The sequence below is a fragment of the Muscardinus avellanarius genome, assembly GCF_963383645.1.
Source record: "Muscardinus avellanarius genome assembly, chromosome: 12".
Taxonomy (NCBI): Eukaryota; Metazoa; Chordata; class Mammalia; order Rodentia; family Gliridae; genus Muscardinus; species Muscardinus avellanarius.
The window spans coordinates 15,836,324-15,860,581 of NC_137798.1; the positions used below are offsets into that span (position 1 = coordinate 15,836,324).

The 24,258-nt window shown below is 37.5% G+C and overlaps 1 protein-coding gene across 1 annotated transcript in view; it reads right to left on the minus strand.

The window, feature by feature from the left end:
• The window catches only part of UNC13C (unc-13 homolog C), a gene marked incomplete at both ends in the record, with an annotated part of 469,864 nt that overhangs the window by 324,609 nt on the left and 120,997 nt on the right, over nucleotides 1–24,258 (minus strand). Inside the window, 2 exons of the mRNA XM_080707444.1 lie at nucleotides 4,890–4,961; nucleotides 8,016–8,094. Of these exons, the coding sequence (XP_080563570.1) occupies nucleotides 4,890–4,961; nucleotides 8,016–8,094 (151 nt within the window). The remainder of the gene's footprint in view (nucleotides 1–4,889; nucleotides 4,962–8,015; nucleotides 8,095–24,258) is intronic.

Consider the following 24,258-nt stretch of genomic DNA (forward strand, 5'->3'; position numbering starts at 1 on the left):
GGAGTCAAGATAGATGAAAAACATGAAAATTAGACCAGATACTTTGAAATTACTAGAGAAGGGGACAGGACCAACACTCCAGCATATAGGCATAGGTAGAAACTTCCTCAATAAGAACCCCAGAGCTCGTCAAACTAATATAAGAAGGAATAAATTAAATGGCATTAAACTAAAAAGGTTCTGTTCATCAAAGGAAGCCATTCAGAGTCTACAAAAAGACTACAGAATGGGGGAAGAGCTTTATGAGACATTTCTCTGATAGCAGACTAATAAGTAGAATAGACAAAGTACTTAAAATATTTAAAACACCAACATGAAACAAAAAACAAAAAAAAAAAATGACCCAATAAAGAAGTGGGAAATTGAACTAAATAGACACTTCACAAAAGAAGAACTACAAATAACCAGTAAATGTATAATAAAATGTTCATCATTAGCAATCAGGGAGATAAAAATCAAAACTACACTGAGATTCCATCTGACCCCAATCAGAAAAGCAATCATCAAGAAGTAAAACAACAAATGATGATTAAGACGTGGGGAAATAAGAACTCTTCTTCACTTTGGTAAGATATCAAAGTAGTACAGCTGCTATGGACATTCCTCAGAAAATTGGAAATAGATTCATCATATTACCCAGTTATACCACTCCTGGGTATCTTTCCAAAGGGACCAAAATCAAAATAATATAGCAATATATGCATATCTATGTTTATAACAGCACAATTCACAATAGGCAAATTATAGAACCAACCTAGGTGTCCATCAGCAGATGAATGAATTACAAAATTATGGGATAGACATACAATGGAATTATGCTCAGCTATTAAGAAAAAAACAGATCATTTACTGGAGAATAGGTGGATCTGGAGAAGATTATGTTAAATGAGATTAACTAGTTAGACTGAAGCAAGGGTTATAAGTTTTCTCTCTTATGTGAAAGCTAAGGAGTAATGGAGAGCCAAGAGGGACCTCAGATCATAGAGGAGAAACCTCAGCTGAGCCAGGGGAGGTGGTCTAGGGGAAGGGATGGTAAAGAGAGAGGATCAAGGAAGTAATCACTCCATTGATATCACGCGCATATGTGAGCACACCAAGGCCAGCCTCAGTATCCTGTATGTGAAAGGGGGGATGAAGAGGGAGCTGGGGAAAGACCCCCAAGTGCTGTGAGCATGTGTGTCACTATCACTACAAACTACATTATGAAGTGAAACTATAATGCACCAATAAAAGTATAAGAAGTAAATTCGTTGGCTCAGTAGTCAAACAGCCACCCTCAAACCTTGAGATTAGATGGTTTTAGAGGCAAGTTTTACCAGACCTTCAAGGTACGGTAATTTCCTTATGCAAACCATCCCAGAGATGCTTAAAACAGGAAAGCATCCCAGCTTCATCTTATGAAGATAGTTTACAATGATTCCAAAATTGCTCAAAGATATAGAAAACAATAGGATATTTTTTATTTAAGAATACAGATGAAAAATTATATAATTAGTAAGCATGACAAAAATCAAGACCAAGAGAATTTTTCTGAATTGCCTAAAATCTCACGGCCATTAAGTTTTGGAGCGGATCCAACATGAGTCTCAAGCCAAAGCCTGTGTTCATGAAGGATGCGTTTAGGACCAATAGCGATAGTCATCAGCGAGGCACAGTCTTTAAGTTGGACATCACTCTTGCTGTTTTTCATGTCAGCGCTCTCTTGAAAGGCATCTAAGCTCAACCGTAAAGGAGACAGGAAAGCCAGGCACGATAGTGTACACCTGTAAACCCAGTACTTTGGAAAGTGAGACAAGAGAAGCACAGGTTCAAGACCAGCCTCGGCAACAGTGGGACTTCTCAGCAACATAGCAAGACCCTATTTGAAAATTAAAAAAAAGTAAGAAGTTCTGGGGCATAGCTCACAGGTAGAAAGCCCCTGGGTTCAATCCATGGTACCACACACAAAACAATAAAAAATAAAAAAGGAAACAGGTACTAGCATTCATAGTGGCTATACTGGCTGATATCTGACATTGAGTATTAGAGACTTTTCCTTCCTTCAAAAAGATAACTGAGTTTTTTACCCTATATTTCTTAAATTAAAATTGAAGCATGGTCCTTTGTTACTTCTCACACACCCAAGTCATTTTCCTTCATGCAAAAACAAATATGTCTTGCTTTTTTTATGGAAGGTTCCTAATAAGACTTTTAGCACTGAAGTGTGGAAATCGTTCACTTCAACATTTATGTTAGTTGCCCGTGTAATGACAGAATACGACAGCTTGTCAAGAATGACATTTAATATGCCTGTTGTACAGAAGTCACATTTCATTTGCTTTTTTGAGACATGGGCCCCAAGGGAAAAGGCTTTGTGAATTTCAGAGGAAGCTAATGTGCTGTAGTCCTCCACCCAACACCCACAGGGCAGTCCTTTGCAGAAGACTTTGAAACTAAACAAGTCACGTCACATATTTAAATTGCAGAAAAGTAGATCAATAGCTAATTTACCCATAAAGTCAGGATGTATTCCCTGTTTATGGACTCAGAAAAAGTGGTAGCATTCTACTAATTTCTATTGTTTCCCAATTAACTTTTTGTAGACATGAATTCAAATGCCATATTTTAAAACATAAAAGAGAAAAAGTACAGAAGTTCATTAATAAAATCCTTCATTTTTATTATTTCCTCAAAAGCAAAAGACGAGATGCTTCAGGATTCAGCAATTAAGATGGGGTTTCTCATACACCAGAGAATGTATCATTCTCCTGTACTCAGAATACTATATGGCACTATGAGTCTAAGAAATAAGCCTGAAACCCTAGGAATACAGTCACATCTTTTTTAATCTTGTGGGACAACAGAAAATGTGTTAATTTTTTGTAGTCCCTAAATATACACATTTTACACTTACTGAACATGCTCAATAAACATGGAGGGCCTCTATCTTTTATGATTCTGAATGGGTATGTGTGTACTGGGGTGGGGGGAAGCTTGTCGACAGAAATACTAGAGAAAGGTTGACTTTTGGATGGCAGAAGACAATGATAGGAGGAAGAGAATTGGAAATATAGATGCAAATAATAATCTTTGACAAGTATATAGAAATGAATGCAACATTGTCAGAAATTTTTTTCTATAAGAATGACAAAGTTGAGCCTGGGATGTTGGCTCACACTTGTAATCCCACTGGGAAGGATGAGACAAGAGGATCACAGATTCAAGACCAGCCTTAGCAACCTAGAGAGACGCTAAGCAGCATATAGAGACCCTGTTTATAAATAAATAAATACATAATAAATAAATAAATAAATAAATAAATAAATAAATAAGGCGGGGAGTGTAGCTCGGAGGTAGAATGCCTCTGGGTTTATCCCAAATAAATCCCCCCCACACATACACACACACATACAAATACGCGCACACACACACACACACACACACACACACACACACACACACACGACAAAGTTACTAAAATGGGAAGAGGCACTAGATGTTCATTGGCATAGGGGAAGAAACAGATAAATTGCTTATAGTAACTCCTTAGCTGATGCACAGAACAAAGTTACCACAACAAAATATCCAATGCACAAATACTGGGGATTAAAAAAAAAGAGTCCATTATATCCAGACTGTACCCAAAGGCAATTCGTCAGAATTGTTGGAGTGGGGGTCCGGTACTGGCATGTGATGAGGCTTCATCAGGTGTTCTAATGGACCAAATGTAAGCATTGCTGACCTGCATTATTATATGTGCAGCCTGCATTATTTTCTAATCAGCCAGGTTCTTTCATGGAACACAAATTTATAAAACATCAACCTCATTCCTGGCATGTACCTTGCAATGGTTATGAAAGTATTTAATAAGAACAATAAAGCTGGGTGTGGTGGCGTATGTCTGGATGGAATTCCAGTACTCTGTAGGCTGAGACAGGGGGCTCAATCATAGGTTTGAGGCCAGCTCAGCAAGTTAGTGAGCTCCTGTTTCAAAATTAAAAAGAAAGGAAGGAAGGAAGGAAGGAAGGAAGGAAGGAAAGAAGGGAGGGAGGAAAAGGAAGGAAGGAAGGAAGGAAGGAAGGAAGGAAGGAAGGAAGGAAGGAAGGAAGGAAGGAGCTGAAGGTGTAGCTCAGAGGTAGAATGTTCCTGGGTTCAATCACCAGTACCAAAAGAAACTAAAAAAAAGAAAAACAAAAAAAAAACAAAGAAGAGACCGGTCTGCTCTCTCGTATCAGAGTCTAAAATGTAAGGTTTTAGGAAACTAATAAAATTAATTATAATTACAAAATAAAAACAGTGGCTCATATGTATTTGTTTACTATGTTCTATGTTATGCTAAATGTTAAGCATGTACCACACCTTCAGTCCTCTCAGTTTTATACTTACCTCACTTTATAGATGAGAGAACTCAGACTCAGAGAAATTACAAACTTTTGAGATAAAACAATGCTAATTAAGGGGCCCAGGTAGAACTCATATCTAACCATCTTTATTCTTAACCACACTCTACTACAAAGGTCATGATTAAATGCTATAAAAGCATATAGGAGAGGAAAAACCTAATAATTCAACCAGAAGTGGAAGAGGGCATTTGGGGAAAATCTCATAAAATAGAAGAACTTAAACCTTAAGTATAAAATCTCATTGAAGTTTCTCCAAAATGAGAGTACCAAGTAAACTGTTGGGATAAAGCAATATTTGTAAAAAGGTACATACATATTTATGATCAGAGCATACTTGGTATGATAGTGAAGCTGAGGCCTTAAAGAAAATTTTTGGGGATCAAATTCTCCACATGCTCTGTTACTCTTGTAACATTGGGGAAAACATTATAAATGAGTAGCTGAAGCAGAATCATTTTGCTCTTATGACGATGACCAATACATAATTAGTAACGACACCACACCTACCAGTTCCTCATTGTTTAGTGAGGTCCTAATCACCATAGCCAGAGAGAGTCCTGATTTCCGTGCAGCCAGAGTCTACAATAAACAGAATTATAACTTGTTAATACACGAGGAGGTGGTCATGCTTACTGATCAGCAGAATATAAAAACGTAACAGTATCGACTGTCACTGTCCATATTTTGGCCAAAAAAGACCTGCCATTTTCTGTATTTAGCTGGTTCATTCATCCAGAACATGGATTTATAAAGCATAGCTTCAATGCTTCAGCAAAGGACCATCAAACCCAACCTCTACATCTTACAGCGGATAAATCTGAGACCCCGGAGGCTAAGTGACCTGCCACGGTTTCCAGACCAACATGAGGTTTCCAGAACTTTGTTATTCTCCAGCAACATATTCATGTTCCCATTTCTTCCAGCCCAACTTGTGGGATGAACCTGAATCACAAAAGATGCTAACTGATTTCTGAATATTCACACCTCCCTTTTTAGTCAGCTTTACTCATCACTGAGACCTAAATATCTGACAATCGCAACCTAGGCTCATTGTCACTCACGGTTTCTGAGGTTCCAGCCCATGGTTGGCAGACACAGAGGTGGAAAGGCATGGTGGACGGGTACGGCTCTCATATCATGGCAGCCGGAAGTGGAATGAGAGGAGGGGCTTGGAGATAGAGAGTGTACAAGGCCTTGCCCCCAATGACCCTTGTCCTGCAACTGTGCCCACATCTGAACCTCACTGCACTGGGGACATCATTCCAACACATGGCCTGTTATGGGACACTCCAGATCCAAGCCACACAGTTCTCTAGTTTATTTCTTCTAGTCAAGATATCTTCTTCTAATTGCCCATTTTTATCAAATGACAATAATTAAGCACATATTAATTTCCCCCAGTTAATGCTAGTAACTTAAATTAGAGTCAAGTTCAACTAGTCTCCATACCTCTAAAATCCAGCCATCATCACTTGCTCTTACTAAAAACATGTGACATTATAAACCCAGCAGTGCAGTAGGACCTTTGGGAATCACACGTTTCAAATGGCAATAGTAAATCTGCTGTTGCATTAGAAGCAAAGGGAAGTCATAGTGGAAAAATATCCTCTTGGCCATACTTGTAGTCCCATCTGGCCATACGGGTCTTCAACAGGTTATGACTCTTCTACGCATTATGAATCCATACTCTTAGATAAACTTTTACATAACTAAAGCACGGACATTATTTTATGTGTCAGCCAAGAGAAGGCTTACTACCAAGCATTTACCCAAGGTAATCCTCCATCTCTGATAAGTAATTGTATCTAAATTTATGTTTTTAATCTATTTTAGTCTGTGTTTCCTCTTATATGTGATTTAGTTTTTCAGAATTGAATTAGATGTTAAATTCTTAGAGAAACCACACTTCATATTCTGGCATATGTCTATTGCTTGCTCATCTTGCCCTCTTTGACTCAAGGGCTTGTATGTTTGAGAAGACTGGAAAATAATAATAGCATAAATTGAAAAGCACTTACCATGGCCTGAAGTTTCCGGAAGTGAAAGGAAAACAAAGTTTGAATAATTAAATAGATGAAAGGTAGAAAGAGTATAACAATGTTAAATTAGTCTCTTTAAACTGATGTCTATACTGTAATGGCAGCAATATGAGCTAATTGCATGGACACATCATACTTTTAATGTAAGATCTTTCCAGCGAAAACCAAAGTGATGGCCTTCAGATAAAATATTTTTAGCAAAATTAAAGACTGCTAAAAGGTAACTTTGATTCTTTAGGGCAAAATGTATTTTTTTATATCATAAGCAATTAAGAATATGATGTGTCCAGGTAAAAAGTGACAAAATTATAAATAATAGAAAATAATTTTTTTCATGCTGGTGATCTTCTTTTTCCCTTTAAAACAGAAAACTATTTCACTATCAATTCTTTGTATTTCTATTTGGTCTCCAGCATATTTAATTGAGGGAGAATTAGTTATTTAGAATCATGCTGCAGACTAATAAAAATGTTGATGACTCTGAAAACATGGTTTAATTTATACAGTAGGAGACTTTATTAATTTGGTGTCTTGATATGGTGGAATAAAGAATTAGTTGATATTGTCTGCTTCCTTTGTAAAGTACGTAAGTCTACTGGATTAAGGTGAAGACGTTTAAATCAACACATTAAACTCATGATCATTCACAGGACTGGACTGATCAAAGTGAGGCTTATTTGGCATGCTGTGTGATTTCTTTTGGCCCAACTACAGAGGCATTTTAACTTGATTTGTAATTCCAACTAATGTCAAAAGTGGTTGAAAGATTCTTTCTTCCATCAAATATAAAGAACAAAATTACGTCATTTGAAAGGAAATGTATGGAACTGGAGATTATGATGCTAAATGAGACTAGTCAGTCACAAAAAGTGAAAAATTAAATGTTCTCCCTCATATGCAAAAAGCTAGGAAGAAACTGGGACACAGGAGAGACTCCAAACAAAGAAAGAAACCTCAGTGGAGTGAAAGAGGACACAACGGGGGGAGACGGGAGCGGGAGGAAGACTTGAAGAGAGAAACTCCTCCATGGACGCAATGTATGTACACAAACTTCCCAAAGCCAGTCGCCGTGTTGAGCAAGGGAAGGTGGGATGGAGAGGGCGTGGGGTGGGACCTGGGGGAGGCTCAGCATGCGCTCTATGCACGTAAGCCCCCGTGACCCTGAACTGCATCGAGATCTGTGATTATGATGCAACCATAGGGGAAGTCTCTAAGAGAGAGAAATACAGTAGGCAGCGATTCCCGTATTCATTCCACCTAGGAATCCTGTTTGCAGAAATGACGTTCCACAGAGCAGAGAACACATTCTGGGACACTCTCATGACCCTGCCAACACCATGATTTTGGACTTGAGCCTCCCAAATGTTGAGACAATAAATTTTCATTATCTTTAAGCCAAAAAAAAGAAAAATAATAAATGAAATGGTGGGATCCTGCCTCATCTATCTTATTCCATGAAATATTTACCAACTAGGTAAATATTTAAGTTAAAGAGTTAAAGAGAAAAAGTGTTAAAGAGATGAAAAGCATTACTTCTTAATTTTTTAAAAGATTCAATACATGCAACCGAAAGAATTAAACGGGAGTAGCTTACCACATCTCGTACGATAGGCAACGTTTTTTTTCTGCGAAGATCTGGCATACTGTCAATACCATAAAGTCCCCGCCCAGCTCTGAAAGGGGTATAGAAGAAATAATTTCAATGGGTGAAATTATTTCCTATAAGGAAAAAAATATGCATTTCATTGTATAAGGCTGTAAAAAAAATAGATGAAGTGCGTACTCTGGTTGTCTATCATCTTCAAGTAGCAGAGATCTTAGACTCTAGGAGTCAGGCCAGTTTGAGATCACTTGGAGAGTTCAATGTGTGGAGAATTAAATTTGCATATGACTTTGTTGGAAACACTGATTTTTGTTGTTGGGATCAAAGAGGAAAATCAAAATTGTCAGGTGTATGGAAGTCTGTACCTCCAAAGGAAACAGAACCAAAACCTGTGCAAGTTTGGTCCATCTGCAGTGGTTAAAAAAAATATAACTTCTATTATAAAAATATAAATTTTCTGTGTGCTGCATCTTTACAAATTCAACCACAAAAAGACATATCAAGGAGCCATGGAAAAATTTAAATATTAGTTATTACATTGGAACCAGAAGTTCCAATGTAATAACTGATTCTAACCCATGAATAAATTCACAGAAGTTTTATTGTACGGGGATGCTCACTGAAATTTTGTTGTTATTTTATCAACAAAAGCTAGGTAACCTAAACGCTCATCAATATTATATTGATTAAATAAATGTATGAAAATAATGCAATAATTATATTGAATGAGGTAAATACTTATGTATGTATGTAAAAAAATACTCCCAATATGTTAAGGGTATTTATCAGATTTAAAATCATAGCTCTGTGCCGGGCGTGGTGGCGCACGCTTGTACTCCCCGCGCTTGGGAGGCAGAGACAGGAGGATCACGCAGGTTCGAAGCCAGCGGCGGGCGCTGGCTTAGGAGACCCTGTTTCCAAATAAAAATGTAAAAATAGGTCTGGGAGTGTAGCCTGGAGGTGGAAGGGCTTCCAGGAACCCTAGTACCACCAAAATAAATAAATAAATAAATAATAAAAAAAATAAAATCATAGCTCTGTGGAGTGAAACATGATAAGAAAAAATTTTTTCACTAATTTGTAAATGTGATAAGGCTCAGTATTTTTATAATGTCATTTTGCTTTAAATAATTTTTGAAAAATATTATTTATGTTTCTTAAAAAGTGAGTTTGACATATTGAATTTGACGTTTCTGTGCGCCAAATCTAGCCATTTTGTTAAGTGAAGAAGGGGCTAAACCCCTAGATGACACTCGTATCTTCCTATGCTCTCTTGATCTCTTGTTCAGCATCAGCTTCATGACCCTTCCCTCAGCGGCCGCTCGGCGGCTCTGCCGTTGGAATGGGCTATAACTGCCAATAGAGGTTATCAGTATATTATACTCCAGTTTTCCACTTACACAAAGGTGGCCTCTATGTTGTTGCTGCTTATATTAAAGAGTCTACCTTGTCTTACTGGACTTCTTTGGTAGCCATGGTCATAATTTCACCACTTTTTGTGCTATCCAATACTAGTTTGGTAATTTTGGACAAATCACTAAATCCATCATTTAATTCATAAAACATTAATGAAAGCAATAGCAATAAATATAAAATGGGAATATATGAGTGGCCATAACTTATATGTTTGGAAATAAGAATCAAATGCAATAATAAATGTGAAATATTAAAACCAATGCACATGTATAAGAATACCAGTGCGGAGAACAGAAACATATGTTAAGTTGTGAGAGGACAGATGTGTTAAATACCTAAATCAAATATTCTGCATTGCATACAGATTAAAACATTACATTGGAGCCAGGCATGGTGGCACACATTTATACTCCCAGTATTGGGAGGCTGAGACAGGAGAGCACAGGTTCATGACAAGCCTCTGCAACTTAGTGACATCCTGTTTCAAAATAAAGAATAGAAAATAGAACTAGAAGTGTAGCTCAGAGGGAGAGTGCCCCTGGGTTCAATCCACAATACTGCAAAAAAAAAAATTACATTGCACCTCATAAATATGCACAATTGTCTACTTGTCAACTAAAATAAATAATAATGACAAAATGAAAAAGTATGAGAAAACAGAGATACTGAAAGAAAGGAAGAAACATGCAAAGATCATTTTTTTAATCCAAATTCCCAAGTATCAATTCACTGTCACTATCACATCCTTGACCTAGAAGACCTGTTGGTATTTTTCTGGACAATGAGGAAAATCATATTCAATTTTCTCTTTTTTGATTTCTTTTCCTTTACTCTCTTAGACAGAGTTTCTTTGAGTCACCCAGGCTGGTCTCAAACTCTTGGGCTCACGTGATCTTCCTGCCTCAGCCTCTCGGGTAGTTGTCACAGTAGGCGCGCACCACCACACCCACCTCAAGCATTAGCTTCCTTAGCAGACAGTGATGGACAGGGATCTTAATTTTCACTCACCCTCACTCCACATGTTCTTTCCCTTCTTTTATTGTTTTTACATATTTTTAAATCTCTGCTCCTTCTTAACTCCTCTCCTTTAGGCTGTGACCTAAAGGAGGTTTTAACTGAAGTACATGACTATAAGAATTATTTGTAAATCAAGAAAGAACCAACATATAGATAAATTGACCCCAAATGATAATTTGAGCAATAAATTGTAAGAGATTCAGGGTTGAAGAAAAAGGTCAACCGGTGAGAGGTCTGGCAGCTGGTACCGTCAGGTGTCTGAGAGGGGTAAAGAGGAAAAGAATTCACGCACACATGGCCTGTATCATCATGTATTGCTTGTGGATTGTGAAGAACCCATCCCTGCCAAGGACATTCCTGTTAGTGTAGGATATGTGCTTAGCATGGTATTCATGCTTAGCCTGACATAATTTACATATATTTAACACAATTTTATTGGTGGTCTATATATATCTTATTTATTTACCTGCCAAATACCAGCTATGTTTTCTCCTCACCCATCTCTTTAAAAACATGACTCCTCTACAACAGGGAAATAATACAAAAGCAAAGGAGAAAAGAAGAGAAGTGCATGACAAAAATTTTATCAAAATATAAAAAGTTTCCCCTGAAGAAGTAAAAATGTTAAAAAGATCATTAGAAATCAGAAAATTTGTAAACTCTGCTTATATCCGAAGAGATGTTAATCTAATTGAAGATTACAGTTCTAACAACAAATACATAATACTTCTATTTATTTCTATGCTTTTAAGTAAATTATTGGAATATGGTTATGTAATTAATCATTTTTAGCATTATGGGACATTGAAGCATTGTAAAAGATTAATAATTAATTATGCTAAATCCTTCTCACAAATACAGCTATATTCTAGTTCAGACTTTTGAAAACAACTCTTTGAGCCTGGTGAAGTGGCGCACACTTGTAATCCCAGTACTTGGGAGGCTGAGATAGGAGTCTGAGACAGGAGGATTGCAGATTTGTGGCCAGGCTCAGCAACTTAGTGAGGTCCTCTGAAACTTAGAGACCCTGTTTCAAAAATAAAATAAAATAAAATAAAATAAAATAGGGCTGAAAGTGTAAGTAGCTCAAAGGTAGAATGCCCCTGGATTCAATCCCTAGCACCAAAAAAAAAAAAAAAGAAAAGAAAAGAATGAAATAAAAAAACCAAATTTTTGTTATAAACACACAAATCACTTTCCTCTTCATGCTTAGCACTACATATTATTACATATATTTAACATGATTTTATTGATGATTTATGCATTTTATTTAATTATTTACCTCCCAAGTATCAGCTATATTTTCTTCCCACCCAACCCTTTTATTATTATTGTCAAGATTGGATGAATATTTATGTCAATATAATTGTTGAGTCACCCCCTACATAGGATCATCAGTTTCTGAAAAAGTTTTTATTCAATTTTTTTATCAGATACCATCTATTGTAAAATATAGCATTTTTATATACAATTGTGAAAAAATTAAATTTTAATGCTATGCTTTCTTGCGAATGGAATTTAAATTTAGAGCACTCTTAAACCTAATTAATTTATGACATAAATTGTGGTCATTTTTGTCCATATCTGAAAGTATAAACAAAATCATCTATTTTTCCCTAACCTTCTCATTCAGAGTAAAATTTTTTGGAATTACTCTTTAATTCAGAACTGCCAATATGTGAGACTTTTTCCAAATTCTCATTGTCTTCTAAGTCATCAGGAGGATCTTGGAGCTGCAATAATGCAAAACAGGGTCCCTTGTTTTGGTTCCAAGCAGGAGAGAGCTGTGATGAGGATTTGATGTTGGAAGCCTCATGATCTTACCAAAAGCAGCAAAAGAAACAAACCAGATACCTATCCTTGTTCAGATCATCCTTTTTTTAAATTTATTTAGGTATTAAGACATTGCAGTTGTCTAGCTAGACCACCAATAAATTAATAATTTTTTATTAAAAGTGATACTTTCCCAAGATAGTTTAAGTGAGTGTACAGTGTACAAGCAATAAAACTCTTAAAACTGCTGTTTGGATGCCAATGTTTTAAAGGCACTATCAGTTACTAAGCTGCATCTCAATTTGTTTTAACATCTAAAAATGTACCTTGCATACTTGTTAAAATATGTTGCTTAGCTATCTGTCTCTCCTCCTGAACCCTATTAATTTCCTATTTCATGTGTTACCTAATCTTTTAGCTTTTCCACCAGCCCATTTGTTGGACTGCCATCAGAATGATTTTTCTGTAACAAGGATCTAAATATGTCCTTTTCATATTCAATACCCTTTACTGCTAATAGGATGGAGAATAATCCCCTTATAGCCCAGAAAGATACAGTTGCCTATACAATCTCAGCTCTTTCCATTTCTGCTTCCTCGGTTCAGCCATCCTAAATTTCTTGTCCTCCTCACTGAATAGCCTAGGCTGACACCCTCCTACCTTTCAATAAAACTTGGCCATAATGCTCACGGATGCATATAATAAACATAAGCATCTCCTCTCCCTCACCAAGTGTCCTCATCTGTAACGTTAATGTTAAGGATTCTAGTAAGAACTGAGGGGAGATGGTAGAGGAAAGCACGGCGTCTGCCTCTTCCACAGGCTCTCCGCCCTGTGAGGGCTGAACAGTGAACATCTAAGTGTTGACAGCAAATTGCCCTACCTTTTGGTTGAGAACGATTTGCCTGAGAACAATTGTTCCAAGTCTTCTGTCACCCTGTAAAATTGCATTCTGTTTGTTTACAAAAAGTCCCCACTAGACTACATATTTCAAAAACTTTAGAGACATACCTTACCCGTCTCATTTCCCTAGAATCAACTCTGGCATGTAGCAGGAATGAATAAAATGCGGAAGGGAATGTGAAAAGGCCCTGACACCAGAGGTACTTTGCATCGAAAAAAAACATGGTCTTTCTTTCAAAAGTAGGATTTTTAACCCCTAAATAAAACCTGGAAAGATCAAGATAGAATCCTGAGAACCAGGGGTAAAATCAGGGGCTTCAACCCTAAGAGAGTTCATAGGCAAGGACTTAGTCTCAGGGAAGAAAAAAGCCTAGCATTTACAAAACTAGTAAATTGGTTTTAAACTTCTATAAATACGTTATCTCCTATAGAAAATGGAAAAAAAATTTTACCCACTGATAGAAATAGATTCTATATTATTGGTAGCAATTATTTTATTGCTGGATTTTGTGGAAAAGAACATTACTGATGTTGATTGAAGGGTTAGTTACACTCCTACAAACTAAGGAACCGATTAGTAATGGATTCCTTGGCTGACGTGAACCTGTAGGCAGCTATCTACAGAAAGAATAGAAGAGAAGGGTCAGAAAGCCAAGGCCGGAATTGCATCCTATGTTCTTTTGAGCTGTTAACTTCCTCCGTGACATGGCTCTAGTCCAGACTCTCCCTCAGCTGATCCTTCTCATCAGCCCTGAAGACACTGCATGAAAGTTTAGCTTATTTTTTTTTTATTTCAGCCTACGTAGCATCTAGTCATAGTTATTTAATTATTTTTTTAACAGATAAGAGTTTCTCAATGGCCCACAAAAGTTAATTTTTCTGTTAACTCTAATATCCAGTAAACACCGCTTTTATCCTCTCAAATATTCTTCTGAGCTTGGTCTAAAAACAGAAATAAACTCTGAAAAATAAAGTTTCTTCCCAGTGCTCATCACTACATACTCCCCAATTCCCATTAACTCCTGTATCTTCTAACTATGGCCCTTAAATAGGATGTTTTATTTTATTGTAAACCACATACACTAAAGAAACCTTGCTGATGTCTTTAAAGGAACTACATTAGAGACCACTGCGCCATCTCTCAATAAGACCATTATGGCCATATTTTCTCTTGCCGTGAGTAATCACGAGTTCTTTGGTGGAGCATGAGGTGAAGTAATTGGACTGTGTTTGGAAGCCACAGCTGTATGGAAAATATATAAAATTATGCTCTATCGAACAATACTATTTATGCCAGAGGAGCAAGAAGAAATTAAAACTTAAATAGGGAAAAACATATATTTCATCTCACTCATTCTGGGCATGTATTAATAAATTACTGAACTGGCATGTTGAATTGTCCATTGTTTTTATTTGTATTTTTAATTTTTTTGGTGGTACTGGAAATGGAACCTAGGGACATTTTACCTCTGAGAGACATCCCCAGCCCTATTTTATAGTTTCATTTTTTTCCTTTTTCTTTTTCAGTTTTGAAACAAGGTCTCACTGAGTTGCAAAGGGCCTCACTAAGTAGCTGAGGCTGTCCACAAACCATGATTCTCTTGTCTCAGCCTCCTGAATGCTGGGATTACAAGTGTGTGCCACCACGCCCGGCTCCATTACTTTTAAATGTTTTCTTTTTCTTACTCTATCTTGTTTCCCCTCCCTTCTTCTTTCTCTAGTTCATAAGGCAAATTTGTGTGATTTCATTACAGTGATTCCAGTAAAGTGGGCAAGGAGCATGTCTGTTCTGGTGAGTGCCCAGAATATGAAGAATCTTCGCGGACAGTTTTTAAGTGTTCTTAAATATTCATCTCATCAGCACTTTCAAGCCAATATGCCCATTTTACAGCCAATTATTTCCCCTACATTTTGAAAAATGTTTTTTGATTTCACTGTTTTATATATCACCATCATTTGAACAAAGGTGTCTAAAATACTAAAAGCAAATCTGTATCATAAAATGAAGCAACCGAGGACATTACATACATGTGTGTATTTTAGAGTTGTATTTTAAATTGTAGAGCTACAAAATATTTTCAAGAATTTTAAGGCTCATCCAAGATCATTGTCAACAAGCTAGAAATACCCAGGGCTCCGGGACACACCTGATCTTTCTCCGTGTGTCTCTCATGTGTATGTTTTATGTTTGGGCCATCCTCTAGGTCAATTGTGATTTTCCTAGTGTCATGTGTGGAATTCTTTTCATGAACTCCCTAGTAACCAGCTTCCACACCTTCACTTCATCTGTTCCAGTACTTCTCGAATGATACTGATGAATCTACCTTCCTATAGGTATTAACCACGAGGCCAACATAACGACAGCTGTGTTAGGAGAAGGAAAGTCTGGCAGTCAGTGCTACTCGCGATGAAATGGAGAACAGACCATGGAAATGGGGTGGTGGTCTACGCAGTTGTTGAAATAATCCTGATGACTTAATGGATTTCAAATGAGAGTCATGACTGAGGTGGCTTACCACATTCTGTTTTAACCCCTCAATTCCATTTTATAAAACCAATAAAATTCCCAATTCAAACGGCTACAACATTTTAGGCATGAATGGCCTTGTTGTCAAAGAGATGCTTTGTATTCTACTAAATCACTTTCTTTTTCTTCAGCGATTAAATCTCCACAATGCTCCAGAACACTGCAGACTTATTTCCCCCCTCCAGACCGTGTCCCTTGGAAGCATAGTTTCAGAAGTACTGAGGACCTCATTATTCATCTTCATGTTATTTTTACAAATCTAATTCCACTTTAAAGCTTTTAAAGAGATGGGGTGTGAAAGATATGCTCTTTTTCATTGGGAAGGGGATTTCAAATTATATTAGAAACCTTTTTCATAGCAAAATAAATGACCAAATGGTCCCAGGTGTGTGCGTGCGTGCATGTGTGCGTGCGTGTGTGTGTGTCACACTGGGTACTGAGCTGTGGGGGTTATACCACTCAACTACATTTCCAAGCTCTTTTATATTTTATTTTGAGACAGTGTCTAGTGCTAAGTTGCCCAGATTGGCCTCCAATTTTTAATCTTCCTGTCTCAGTCTCCTTAGGTAATGAAGGTGTATGGTGGCTCCTAGATTTTCATCAGGAGTTGTAGAAACTAAATGCAACTTTATTTATTTATTTATTTATTTATTTATTTATTTATTTATTTATTTTTGCAGTACTGGGGATTGAGCCCAGGGGCATTCAAGCTCTGAGATATACCCCCAGCCCTATTTTTTAATTCTAAATCAGGGTCTAAGTTGTAAAGAGGCCTCACTAAGTAGCTGAGGCAAGCCATAAACCTGTGGTCCTCTTGACTCAGCCTCCTAGATACTGGGATTACAAGTGTGCACCCCCATGCTGGGCCTAAACGCATAATTGTTTAATACTCTCCTTAAGGTTTTCTCAGTGCTCAGCTTGAAGACAACACCAGGTGTCAGGGAGTAACTTCTAATGACTTGATTACAATATTAGCTTCTAAGGCTCATTTCTTAAAATAAAAATCTTTATCAAGTAGACAGCTTTTCAGGACTTGTAATTCTCTATAAAACAAAAATGTCCTTTTTTACCCCTCCCATACAGTTATATGTACATAAATTAATCTCAGCTTTTATCATATGCTACAGAACAGAAAATCTATAAAAAATGTAGCCTCAAGCTTTCTCATAATTAAGCATTAATTATTACTTAGAAATAATTTATCTTTAATTAAAATTCATGCTATGCAAGATCTCAATTTAGAATGAAAGCTTTTGAACTTCTACAGCAAATATGAAATTGTATGTATATGAATGTTTCTTGGGTTAGAGCTAATCCTCTTAGTAGTCTCCTGGAAAATTTTAGTATCCATTTAAACGTAAATTGTAAAGCGCAATGATTCATAATTAACAAATGGCCAGCTTCTTAATAGGGTCTGTGCAAGTGTCATTAAATAGAATCAAATATCCAGGAGCAAAGAAACTACATTTCTCAGGCTGGAACCCCAAATTCCTTTTAAATTCGCCATTCTTTAGAAGCATGCTGCCTATCAAGACCCCTGAAGATTTTAGTGATGCCCCTCCTATCACTAAGGAAAATCACCAGTGCTGGACGGCAGTAAAGCTATTAGATGGGCCCATACTTTTTTTTTTTTTTTTTTTTTTGGTGGTACTGGGGTTCCTGGAAGCCCTTCTACCTCCGGGCTACACTCCCAGACCTATTTTTGCATTTTTTTTTATTTGGAAACAGAGTCTCCTAAGCCAGCACGCGTGACTGGCTTCAAACCTGCGCGATCCTCCTGTCTCTGCCTCCCAAGCGCGGGGATTACAAGCGTGTGCCACCACGCCCGGCGGGCCCATACTTTTGTAGTCCGAATGCCTCTGATGGTTAGCCAATGTTTCCGGCATCTTTTGGTTTGTTTGTTTGTTTGTTTGTTTGTTTGTTTTATAGTTTCTTAGGTCGCTGCTAACGGGAACATACCACATATCTCAAAATTTAGCTAAGACTAAAGACACATTCTACCCAGTGGTTTTAGCTTAGCTCTATCCTACCGGGAAAGGCCTTTCAAGCCCTATTCACCTCAGAGGACAAAAAATGAAAAAAACTGAAAAGAAAATCTCTTAAACTGGGCATTGTGGCGCACGCTTGTAATCCCAGCATTGGGGAGGCTGAGACAGGAGGATGACAGTTCATGGCCAGCCTCAGCTACGTAGTGAGGCCCTCTGCAACACAGTGGGACCTGGTTTCAAAAATAAAGAATGAAAAATAGGGCGAGGGGTGTTGCTTTTAGGTATACTGTCCCTGGGTTCCATCCCCAGTAAGTAAAAACAAAACAAAACAAAACAAAACAAAAAACTCTTGTTCTTTGTACCTCTGTAGAGTTCTACATTTATAGATAAGACAATGAGTCAAGTTCTAGTTGCATTCTATCTCATGATTGCCTTATTATTTTAAGAGAAATTACAGAATTCTTAGTGTGTACAATTAAAATCTATTCTTTACTTACTAAGTACTGTTTTAATCAGTTATGTACTGGAGGGTGGGTATTGTACGAATTCCAACTGACCCAATTATTCAAGGATAGAATATAGCTAAGTCTGTGGCTGGCTTCCCTGGATATGTAATCTCAACTATCATGGCTGATAGTGTCTGACATCTTCAGAATAGAGAACATTCTCTCCCCTCTCTGAAAATTTCAAGCATGGATATCAGTTGTGCAGGGCAAGTTACAAAATAACTATCCATTACAAAACAATCTGCCAGCAACCTAAGAAGGCACTCAAAAAAGTGATGGCCCAGGGTTGTATAAATCTTCAGAAGCTTAAAAGTTAACAAGATTAAACTGCATGCTCTGAAATAACTTTGTTTAATGGCCAATTATCAGTTTGAACATGCTAACACTGTACTTGGCTTATGCCTTTTTTATACAATTTTAGCATTGAGTTGAAATTATCTTCTCACATACAATTAAACACACATTAAGTATCAAGTTGAGACTGTCTGCTCACATACAATTTCCCTCGGATTATAGACTTCTCACAAGTAGAAACTGTATACAATATACTTTTTATCGCCAATATGTACTATAAGGTTTTAAACCTATTAGTAAATATATAACAAAATTTAAAAAGAGAATAATATTTGCTCTTTTTTATGTAGCACTGGAGATGAAAGCCAAGGAGGGCATTATTGGTGCATTGTAGTCATACATCTCAATGGGATACAAGATGGTGGAGACACACATGCACACACCACCAATTAGTCCTTACTCAATTCCCGCCCCATTCGCTCCCCCTCCTGCCTTCCCAAGCTTGGCTTAGTGATTGACTTTGATATTTTTGTTTAAGGTCATCATGTACTTCAATTAAGTGCTCTTTTGAGTTGATTTTCTGGAAAATTACTTTACTTTGATATTAACTGAGTTCCTACCATTTAGCTAGCCTACTAAACTCTATGGAGTATCGAGAGGCAATTATTCTTAGGTGTCTTGTGTTGTCTGTCATTTATTTATCATTCATTCATTCATTCATTCATTCATTCATGTATCAGTGAAAGGGATTGAAGCCAGAGCCTTACACAAGTTAGGCAAGTACTCTGATACTAAGCTACACCGCCAGCCCCATGTTTCAGGATCTCGCTAGTAGGGTCTCTTACTGCCTTTTCTAGTGTCTAGTCTTTGTTGAATAAAGGACATATTTTTTGCTGGTCAGCATAATAAATACAATTACTTTCTGTTGTAGTTAGCATATTTGTTGCTGTAACAAAAACCCAACAAAAGCAACAGAGGAGGAAGGGTGTTTTTCTTCATATTTTCAGAGCTTCAGTCTATAGTCAGCTGGCTTCAAGGCCAGGGCAAAGGACCGCTGCTCACCTCATGAGAGCCAGGAAGCAGAGAAGGAGAGAGGAAGGAACCAAGGAGAGAAAAGGGACAAGTAAAAGAAAGAGAAGGAGAGGGGAAGAGACCAAGAGAACCTTGTTTTCAGACCTTGTTTAAAAACAAAATATAAAAAGAATTAGGGAGCATATCTTGGTGATAGAATGCCTCTAAGCTCAATCTCCAGTACCACATCACAAACATACACACACACACACACACACACACACACACACACACACTCAAAAGTATTCTTTATAAAGCATATAATAACTTTAAAGTGGAAATTATTGTATCTACTTTATAGAGGAAAAGTTTGGTTCAGAGAAGATAATTTGATTGTTAATATGGCTATTAAGTAGCAGAAAATTGATTCAAACAGTTATGAAGCATGTCTTATACACATTGTAAATAAAACAAACATTATAATTAACATGTACAGGTTTGCTAGTACTGTCTTATCTTATTGAACTAAACCTAAACTATAAGATTGGATATTCCAGTTCTAAAGCAATTTCACTGATCTGTCTGATTGTGCTAACAGCCCAATGCCAAATGTGTAATCTCTATTTAATCACCAATAGCTAGTGCTATCACCTCTTTAGATACTTAGGCGCTTACAAAAACATGCAAATGTCAAACCAGGAAATGCCTCAACCTATCTCTGGACCATTTGGGTTTGCTTATAATTGGAATATAGCATTGTGGATTCATGTCAGCTATAATTTCTCAAACAAACAATAAGAACTTCAAATGAGACCGTTAGCAAATACCTTTCACCTTCTTTGAGTTTCTGGAGGTCTATCCCACCGCACCTCCAGTCCTTTGTTGAAACCCTCCCTGGTACTTAAATTTACATACAGCCAAACTGAGGTGGGATGAGGAGTAGAGTGCCCAGAAGACCAGCGTGCAGTGCCCCGGGGACACCCGCTTTCAGTACAGGGTCCTGAGCCTCAGGAAGGCTGGGCCAAGATGCTCAAGGCTCAGAGGGCTTGCTGTGTTAACTAAGGATTTGCTCTGCATTAAAAATATGTATGTAGCCAGGCGTGGTGGCACACACTCATAATCTCAGACTTGAGAGGCTGAGACCGGAGGATCACAGTTCGCGGACAGCCTCAGCTACTTAGTGAGGCCCTCTGCAACTCAGTGAGACCTGTTTCAAAATAAGGAATAAAAATAAGGGTGGGGCATAGTTCGGAGGTAGAGTGTCCCTGGGTTCCATCCCCAGTACCTCAAAAAAAAAAAAAAATCTCATCGTTTGAACCAGTCTCAACCTCCCAACTCACTTGGTACCAGTGCCTACCCTCCTTCTCACCTCCCCTTTGCCAAAACTCACCACAGCTCAGCATTCCCAGTCCCTTCACCTTGCTTTACCTTCCTGCGTCTACAATTCTTATGGTCACCTTACACGTGGTACAATTTCCTTGTTCATTTTTATCTGTCACCGTGGCTAGAATTCAAGTCTCAGGAGAGCAGGCATCTTTTACTCCCAGATGCTCTGAACAATACCCAGCACCCCACAGTTGTTCAGTAACTATTATAGGACTGGGTAGGTGAATAAGCAATATTTAGTCCTTCAAAAATATTAATTAATTATTGACTACTTAGGTTGCAAAAATTTTTATAAATGCATATACATATTAACTCATTGAGTCCAAACATTAAATCTTAAAATTATTATCATTCTCATTTTATAAATAAACATTCATTGGTACTAAGATATTAAAATCACACAATTAGTAATTACTCAACAGAGATTTGAACCCAGGTAGTCTAATTTCAGGGTCCATTTCTAAGACTACCATCATACAGACCAATATTTATAACAGCGACTGAGTCATTTTAAGAAAATGTACACATTATATTTTATACATCTTATTTAAGAAGGCAAAGATGCATGCATTATTTCTTTTTGTAGTACTGGGGATTGAGTCCAGGGGCATTCTACCTCCAAGCTACACCACCATCCCTATTTTTTAATATATATATATATATATATATATATATATATATATATATATATATATATATATATATATATGTGGTTGTGTGGTACTGGGGTTCCTGGAAACCCTTCTACCTCTGGGCTACACTCCCAGACCTATTTTATATTTTCATTTGGAAACAGGGTCTCTTAAGCCAGCAAGACTGCCTTCGAACCTGCGCCATCTTCCTGTCTTCGCCTCCCAAGCACAGGGATTACAAGCATGCGCCACCACGCCCGGAGTCTTTTATATTTTTAAACAGTCTTACTGAGTTGCAAAGGGCCTCATGAAGTAGCTGAGGCTGTCCGTGAACCACGCTCCTCCTGTCTCAGCCTCCCAAATGCAGGGATTCCAAGCATGTGCCACCATGCAGGGCTTTGCATTCAGTAATTTTTAGAAACACATCTAACCTAAATGACTCCAGTAAGACAATTCGTAAGCTATATTTAACGGGCATTTCAGTCATCTGGACCATTAGCTAACTCGGATGATTTCACTCCCTCAACTGCCTGAATCATTGTAGAAGCTCGAGGGCATAGTTCTGTCTCCCTAGGTTCTTCTTCCCCTCTCCTGTTTCTTTCCTGTCCATTTCGAGTCCTGCTTCCCCTCCCTCTTGTGTTCTTCCATCCCCATGGCCATCCTCCTCCTTCTCCTCACTCTGTCAACACACTGTCACCATGACATTAAATTGGCAAAAGACACAACATGAAGAGGCTTCCTCTCTCAGATGGTGAGATCTAAACCTTTCTTAGGACCCAAGTGATTCCTACTATGTCAGGTACCTTGCGTTTTATTTCCCATTAGGAGTGGGTTATATTTTAACAACACCAGCACAGTGCTCTTTAATGGGACTTATAAACACAGCCGGGGGCCACCAGGTTACAGACTTCTAACATTCATAAATTGTGATCTTGCCAGAACAATTTCATAAGCTAAAAGCCCTTGCTTTGCGGTTTCACTTTACTGTAATAATCTGGATTGTGATTATGTTGACAACACAAAGAGTTGACTCCATATATTTACTGTAAATACATCTATTAGAACCGTAAGACTCCTATTTTTACATTACACTTCCTGACAAGTGCCACAAATACCTTTAAAACAATTTACTGCTTGCTCTAGACAGAACAACGTCTAATTACCATCCCTGCGCCTAACCCTGGTTTACTGCCCAACTGTAAGGATGCTCTGCTTTGTCTAAGGGCATAGAAGCAAGGTGATAGAGTTTTTTTAAATACTGCAGGCACCAATTCATGGTCCAGGCTCTAGTAAACATCAGCCATTGAAATTCAAAGCAAGAATGATTTAGTATTTCTCAAAGAAGTAAAAGTAATTATATCAAAAAATATTTAACAACTTTCTCAGGGAAATGTAAACCAAAACTACTGGAATTCTATCTCACCCCAGTCAGAATGGCTATCATCAAGAACATACATACACACACATGCACAAAAACAAATGAACCAACCAATAAATTCTAGAAAGGATGTGGAGAAAAAGGAATCAGTATGCAATATTGGGAATATAAACTAGTACAGCCACCAGGGGAATCAGTATGAAATTTCCCAGAAAAGTAAAAGTAGAACTAACATGTGATCCAGCTATATCACTCTTTATAATATACAAAAGAAATGAAAGTCAACAGACTATAGAGACACCTGAACACCCATGTTTATCATGACTTAATTTACAATAGCCAAGATATGAAGTCAGCCTAGGTGTCTATTAATGAATGAAGGAATAAAGAAAATATGGCTTATCTATCCAATGGAGTATTATTCTGCCATAAAGAAGGATGAAGTCGTGTCATTTGCAATAAAATGGATGAAACTGGACCTGATAATGTTAAGTAAAATTAAGGCATATTCAGAAAGACAATGATCACATATTTTTTCTCATATGTAAAATCAGAGGATGAGGAGAAGTCAATACAAAAGTAATAGTAGAGAAGAGAAAAGAGGTTTGGAGGGCTGGACGTGGTGGCGCACGCTTGTAATTCCACCTTTTGGGAGGTGAGACTTGAGGATCTCAGTTCACGAACAGCCTCAGCTGCTTAGTGAGGTCCTTTGCAACTCAGTGAGACCGTGTTTAAAAAAAAAAATTAAAATAGAATACAAAGTAGGGCACGGGGTGTAGCTTGGAGGTAGAATGCCCCTGGGTTCCATTCCCAGACCCACACAAAAAAATAAAATAATAAAAATAATAAAAAATATCTCATGTTTTCTCATTTTACCTGCAGAATTTTAGTGCAGTGTGTTAGATATGGGCAAGCAGGTGAGTTATGCTATGGGTGCCACATTTATCACCATGAGTTCTGTTCTGTTAGTACTTATTTTGAAACTTTTCTCTCTTTAGTTTGTTCTTCAGCCAGGGCTGATAAATGGCTTTCTTTTCCATGGTAAATTATTTTCTGTTGCTGCAAGAAAATAAGTAATCAAGAGGAAATATTTTACCTTGATGGTGTAATGAAGTTTAGAAAAGGCCCCGGGGAAATGAGGAGGTTAAAAAAAAGACACAGTCTCAGATCACAGCTTCTTGCAATTACTGGGATGAAAGTTTGGTAAAACAAATGGGGTCAGCAAGCTTCAACTTGGAAAAATAGTAATCATAGAAAACGAATCACTTTTGAAGTAATGAGTACAGATAGCTCTCTAACAGATTAATGCCCCTTTCACTAGCTCTGACGCAGTGAAAGGCACAGGATGCATATTAAAAATAAGGAAATCCTATGACCTGTTCAAATAAAATGGCTGTCTCTTC